The 7,205-nt window shown below is 38.4% G+C and overlaps 1 protein-coding gene across 6 annotated transcripts in view; it reads left to right on the plus strand.

Moving 5' to 3' along the window:
• Positions 1-6,815, plus strand: part of PPP3CA (protein phosphatase 3 catalytic subunit alpha) — a 185,760-nt gene extending 178,945 nt beyond the window's left edge. For 3 of the 6 annotated variants that reach the window (XM_083756620.1, XM_083756621.1, XM_083756622.1), the window contains 2 exons: positions 866-895; positions 5,083-6,815. In XM_083756620.1, coding sequence (XP_083612746.1) covers positions 866-895; positions 5,083-5,279 — 227 coding nt within the window. In that variant the 3' untranslated portion in view covers positions 5,280-6,815. The remainder of the gene's footprint in view (positions 1-865; positions 896-5,082) is intronic. The other 3 variants (XM_083756625.1, XM_083756623.1, XM_083756624.1) reach the window with 1 other exon arrangement.
• The last annotated feature ends 390 nt before the right edge of the window (positions 6,816-7,205 follow it).

The raw sequence follows: 7,205 nt of genomic DNA on the forward strand, positions 1-7,205 counted from the left end.
GACATTCAAGCTATAATGTAACAATGTATTTCTAATATTAACTTCTTTGTTCATTTCTGTTTGCAAATGCTTCTTAAGCCCTATTTAAAAGGCCATGGTGGTTTGAAATCTATGCTATACTACCAGCAATTTTGAAATGGTCAGTTGTTCTGCCAGTAGTTCAGATCTAAATAAAATTAAAACATAGTTTTTAAATTTAAAAAATCAACAATATGGGGCACTTGAAAAGATGGTGTTCTGTGCCACTCTAAACAAGGAAACCCACAAACAAAATATTGAACACTGAAAGCTCTTTTCAGTATTTCTTTAGTGTGTGTGTTTTTTTTTAAAAAAAAAGGCATCCAAGAGAAAAGGAAAATATTTCCCCAAATTATCAGAAACCATCTTTTCCCTTAGTCCCTCTGCTGATCAAAGGGTGCTTCAGTATTTTGCTGATCTGCATTGCTGGTACTTTCGTCCACTGGCTTAATGCCACGATATGTCTTACTGGACATAACTTACTAAACTGCCCCATTCAGTGTTGCAGCCACCCTTTTATACCGTCAACTTTGTATATTTTATGAACAATACGGTATAGCATTTCAATTAAATCCATGTGGCTATTTTATTTTATTAGATATTTAAGTACAAATGAGTAACTTTCACTCCCCCCACATTAAAAAAGAAAAAGAAATCTATTGCCTGCAAATTACGATACCTGTGTCTGTTTTGTGTGTAGCATTCTATGTTGTCTTCTGTGTCAAAATCCAGCACTTACAGTAACCTTCAAGTGTACTAGCTCCTTTGCTATTCACTGACTTGTTCTTAGAGTTAAATCCTCTGCTCATTTTTCTCATTCGTTTTGCTACCCCTTTCTTCTCTTCAGCTACTGTTGAGGCTATTGAGGCTGATGAAGGTAAATTGGCCAGACCCCTTTCTGTTGTTGTTACAACAGAGAAGGGCTCTGCTGGGTGTATTCATTTTTGCTGTAGCTTGTATAGAGTGTGTGGGTGTTGAGCTAACAATTGTGGCTCAGTATTAACCTAAGTTTACTTGCTTTAAAGGGGAAAGTGTTCCTTTTGTTGTTGGTGTTGTTTCTTAAAGTTGCAGCGATGTTCTGATCTGTGTCCATTAAGCTTAAAGTGCTGAATCAGTATTGCACAAGGATAAGAAAGCTTGCAACTCAAAGGGGGCATGGCAGCACTTTAGTAAAAGCCATTTGACAAACAAACAGTTTCCCTTAAGGGGGATCAATCAGTTCCCCATGTCACCTTAAGATATATCTGAAAATTGAGAGAACGCTAAAGTTGAATGGGGTTCTCCCTTTGCTGAGGTCTCTAGTGAAAGTGATTTTTGAACGAGTCTTCACTGTAATTTAGTATATTTTAAAATGTCCCTTTAGGGGGAAAATATTAAAACAATGGGAGATGTTAGGAGGTTTTTTCCCCTGCAAGTTTTGGGAATTTTCTCTAATGTAGCTATTAAAACCAACACCATTTCAAATGACTACCAGCACAAATGAATTACTGTCGAAGATATTGAATGCAAAACTTCAAGCTGCCTTTCTCAGGGATCCTTTTGTTTCAGCTCTTAAAACAATTTTGTTAGTTGTACAGTTAATAGATCTCCAGATGCATACTGAAATATTTCTATACACGATGATTAAATTAGTAATTCAAATTGTTTTGCAAGAAGACTCTCAAAAGTTCCCCTTTAAAACAAAACCAAAAAATTACTCAGTTGTATTTTGTTCTTGCCCCCCTAAAACATGAGTTTTTTTCCAAAAAAAAAGAAGAAAAAAATCATTAGTCATTAGTTCTGTTGGCATGGAGTAAGACTGCCATTTTGGCCCTCCTATCTGTTTTTTGATCTTTTTGTTACAGGAGTGAACAAAATTCTTAGCAATAAGTAAGAGAAAATACAACTGCTTTCTAAATAGCAGTGAGTGAGCTGCTATTTATGTTGGAATTCTCTATTCCTGTTGGCAAATTCTACTCTGCAATGTGCATTCTTGTTGACAGTTTGGCTGTTTTTTTTCCTGTGATTTCTGTGACTGTGTTGTGTTTTTAGTATTACTTCTCAATGTAAACTGCTAATAATCATTGTCTGACCAGCAACTGCAGCAGAGCACATTCTTCAGCACAAAGGTGTATAAATATGTCTGCTTGACACCAAGATGTGCGTCCCATTTTGGGAATACGCGTTGTTCAAGTTAAACTTCTTATTGATCATTGCATTGCACTGTAACCAAAGATTGGTTGATTGATGATTGATCTGAAAAGCTATCGCCTTTGGGAAATCTAATAACGATTCTGTTTACATAAACAAGTGTTTACTAGGGGCCTGTGCAGGCCTTTGACGGAGTCTAGGTGTTCATACATCCAATCACAGCTGAACATCCTGCAAAATTAAACTGCCGTACACTTCACATTGCCATTCATTATACACCTACGTCAAAGGACTGGATCAAAATTGACAACACTGTGGTGAATTTTTAAGAGGGCCGGGGTTGAATGTTCTGCTATGAGTCTTTGTTCAAGTTATCTCTAGTATGAAACCTATATGAAATTGGTGGGGAATAGGTGGGAACATGTGGGTTACAAGTGATGAAGGGAAGTTTCCAGACAACCAAGGGTGGTAGATTCCACAGCAAACGTATGTTGTCTGAAGTGGTCCAACATGCAAAGATTAAGCATTTTGGAGTGGATCCAAAGATGCCCTTCCACATGCAGGAGTCATCTTCAACTCACGGAAGGGCCATTTCCCCTCAGGAAGGGCCATTTTACACTAGGGTCTCTTGCTTGAGAAAAGTGTGCAAGTGTTCTTCTCTACAAGTGTTCCACTATTATTCTACTTGCATAGGCTCTTGTTCCAGCTGAAGAATAAGGCCCTATCTGTTCTAGCATTGTGTGGAAATCTTGCACACATTTTATGGAACCGCTCACAGCTCTTTGGATCCAGTCCACTGACTTAAATTGTTGATTTTTTTCCCCCCAGAAGCCATGATAGCCTCAAAGCCATCTTTATGTTCCACCCCTTCAGATGGCCCAGTATGCAGTGGTTTCCACCTAGCAAAAAAAGTGCAGGGAAAAAAGAAATCACCACATGGGGGGAAGGGGAATTGGTCCTCTGTATCTGTCTGCAGTCCATATTTCCACAGCGGTGGTTCGCAAAATGTCAGCATGAGAGGATTTGTCCTTGCCACAAAATTCAACACAAGTGGTTTAATAGTACCAGGGACTTTGCCTTTAAGGAGAAATGTGAGGGGCGGGGGCAAGTCATCTCAAAATTCAGAAAGGATTATGCTTTCTCCCTGATGGAGAACAAAATTGATTATACCTCTTGACAGATAAACCAAAGAGCAAATTCAGTTTCCAACTCCCTCCTTTTCGCTCATGCCCTCCCAGTATTCTCTCCCCATGTTGCTGGTACTAACTGACCATCTTGGCTATCTTGCATGTTAAGAAACCCAGCAGAAAGAAACATAACCAACATTCTTGAAATATATATTTGTTCAATATATATACTAAAATAAGAGGTGGGTTAACAGCAACCAATAAGTTAAGCCTGTTTCTTGGATTGCTGCCCAGAGCCCTTCCCCTTTTTTGTTTTAAACACTCTAAAGTAAGCCCCTGAAATGATGGAATTGCATCAGGCCCCTTGAATTTCCCCCCTTTCATTGAATGTGTGAAATACCTAGTGAGATCAATGTGGAACTCCTAATGTCATTGCTGAAGGGCAAGTTCATTGACTTTTAAATTCACTTACTGGCTCCTATGTTCCTATACTTTCAAAGTTAAGAAGGACAAATATGCCAAAAAGAATGATATTCAGCATCCACGTCACACTCAATTACTGCAGTTTAACCAGATTATCCTGTAGTGCTCTAGGGCTGACAGAGAAGGTTATTGTTCCTGAGTAGTGTATGATCATTTCTTCTGTAGTGAAGACACTGAGGACCTTCTGTCTAATGCACTATAAGGGCATCCTCGTATGATAAATTTCATAAACACTCAATCCAGGTTTCTATATAATGGGAACAATCTGTTTACCAGGATTAAGGGAGTGGACCATTGCATAGCTTGCTACTGCTCTCCATCCCCCTTCCAAATAATAACATTAACCATGATGTTGATGGGGTGAAGATTAACCAGAGTCCTAGTTTTTAGGCAGGAATCTTAACCAAGGTTTGAAGCTGGCTAGCAAAGCTTGTTAAAAGGAGAACCTAAGTCCTCATTTGGCATCATACAACCTCTGCAATGAGGTTGGCACGCCTGAAATATGGCTATTGAAAGGCCACAAACCAGAGTTCTTGGGCAACCTATAGTTTTGAATGTTTCATCATTTCTGTGAAGCCTCTTGACGGCTGCTCTGCTGTTAAATTCATCCTGCATTGCCTATTCCAAAGAAAACAACAACAACAAATCTCCCTTGGAAATCAACAAGAATTCTATCTCGAATGAGACTATGAGGACATCGCAACCATTTATCACTCAAGACCAGTTCAGACGTTTTTTTTTAATACCCTAAAGTCATTGCAAGATTATTTTGCATTCCCAGTTTCAAGCCAGTGCTTTCATTTGTACAGACACATGTGGGAGCTGCCATTTACAACAGCAAACCAGCTCCCTTTTGTAATTTAGTTGCTACCACAAGGAGGCATACATTCACTACATGCAGTTGACAGGGCAGAAAATACCGTGATGGCTTCACTGCACCAATATGTGTGAAACTGGACCCTACACTTTTAAGACAGGAGATTTTAGTTTGTTATTTTTCTGTGAGCACTACTTGTTCCTGGAAAAAAAAGTTCATTCCACACCGAACCACCAAATAAAATGTCAGAATTGAATTTTCTTGGGAGCATCTTAAACTTTCAAGATACATTGGCTATCTACTTTCTAGCTGTTTCCAAATCCATCCAGAAGCTTTAATCGCATTGTCATTTTATTTTCTTCACCGTGAAGGAATTTCTCAACTCAGTTGACTGTTCAGTAAGCTGATAAAATGCCAACACTTTGTCGCCATTGACTTTCCTTTCCTCTCTGTTTGTTTTGTTTTTGTTTGTTTTTGTTTTTCCTCCCCCCCCAATTCTCTGTGTAGCTATCAAAGGATTCTCGCCACAGCATAAGATCACGAGCTTTGAAGAAGCCAAAGGCTTGGACCGGATTAACGAACGGATGCCCCCTCGCAGAGATGCCATGCCATCCGATGCCAACCTTAACTCCATCAACAAGGCAATCTCCTCAGAGACTAATGGCACTGACAGTAATGGCAGTAATAGCAGCAATATTCAGTGACCGTTTCCAACTTGTGATTTTTTTGTTTTTGAGCTGCAGGGCATGATGGGATTGCTGCATATCAGCAGTGGGATGTTCTTGCCTCTGATGATAGCTTACTTGCTCTGGGGGCCAGGTGTTGGATTCAGTTTACAATATCATCTAAGAAGAGATAGTAGACTTTATTTTGGTGGGTGGGGGGTGGAGGTTCAACGCCTCCTTGGATATGCCTTTAAAATGCTTGTAGAAAACTAAATGAAAGCTAATGCTGGTATATATTGCAAAGTTAGGGGAATGAACATGTTTTCCTACTGCATTGGAAACTTCTCGATATGTTAACTGAAAGGCCTTTTATTATGTTACTGGACATGACAATTTTGTCTGATTTCTTACTAACTATTGTACGTTTACAGTTGCAGCACTAAACATGGACAACATCAAAAACATTTTTAACAAAGTGATGTACAAACTAAATAAGGAGACTATTTATTGATAATGTTTTGCTACTCTTGTCAGACGATGGCTATCTTAAAAAAAATAAATTAGGCAATCTTAAAAAAAAAAAGTTGCAAATTTGTTAAAAATGCCAAAAAGGACAGTTTAATTTTGTACAGATTATGCTTACCTCAGGTTTCTTTAGTGTGCTTGAATGCCCTTCTTTAAATATAACATTTACCTTAACTAATTTGGCAGTGAGAAATCTTTTCTTTTAAGTTTTTAAGGAAAATAAAACTGGAATAATGATACTCCTTTTTTCTTTTCTTTTTGCTGTTTATATTTAGGAATCCTTTCTTTATTATTTTTCTTTTTGGTAAATCAAGTCTTGGTTGTGGCTTGCTGAATTTAAATATTTATGAGTGGTGCATTTTTAAGTATAGTGAACAAGACACCATATTAAGTGCAGTGAAAGCATCTATATTCTGTAAAAATCTGCCTATGCATGTTTTTTAAGAAAAAAAAATTGGCTGTATAGGCCTGTATGGGACTGTAATGCGCTTAGTGGTCTGACTTATACTGGAAATGTATGTACTGGCGTACTTTATATTCTCTAAAAAGAAAATGCTAATGCCTTTGAAATTTTGTAATCAAAAAAAAAAAGCTTTGAAAAATCTAAGGGGGAGAGTATTCTTAAAAGTTTTTAATATAAGCTTGTCAGTGCACATATCGATGGTTAGCATGTTTAGCAAACCTTGTGAAATTTAAACTAAGTTTGTAGTTACATGTGAAACTAAATGCATGATAACTGTTAATGTCATGATGGTTTAGTCATTTTGTTACGTTCTGTCATGTGCCACAAACCGTGTAATTTTTTCACTTTTTTCCCTTTGTATATCAGTTACGGGTTACAACTGGTTCATTCTTAAAGGAAGATGAAAAACCAACAAAAGCAGTCCACTGATATTTTTTAACAATTGTATAAGTGCCCAAGTAATTCACTACAGCCTACAGCCTTGCCTTTGTAATTTGACTTATGAAATGTTGGCAATCAAAGCATGCACTTGTAACAATGAAAAAAAAAAGCATTTTATATTACTACTCAATAAAAATGTGCATGAACCTATGGCTCCTCACACTAAATCTCTGGAGCATGCTATTATGTGTTTAATCCTCACCATGGGGGTAGGAGGCTCTCACCCCGTTGCCTTGTCTGTTGCATATACTAGGTAGCAATCCCTGCATTCAGGTATGCATGACTTAAGTGAGGCTAAAGGAACAGAAGAAGCTGCCCTGTACCATGTCAGAACATTGATGCATCTAGCTGAGTACAGTCATACCTCGGGTTACACATGCTTCAGGTTGCGCGTTTTCGGGACTGGACGCGCTGAAACCCGGAAGTAAAAAGCGCTGAATCGCAATCCACACATGCACGGACATGGCGCTGCGGGTTGCGGAAGCTGCAAGTTGCAGACATGCCTCCCACACAGATCACGTTCGCAACCCGAGTGT

Source organism: Podarcis gaigeae (genome assembly GCF_964106915.1).
Source record: "Podarcis gaigeae genome assembly, chromosome: 9".
In the NCBI taxonomy this organism is placed as follows: domain Eukaryota; kingdom Metazoa; phylum Chordata; class Lepidosauria; order Squamata; family Lacertidae; genus Podarcis; species Podarcis gaigeae.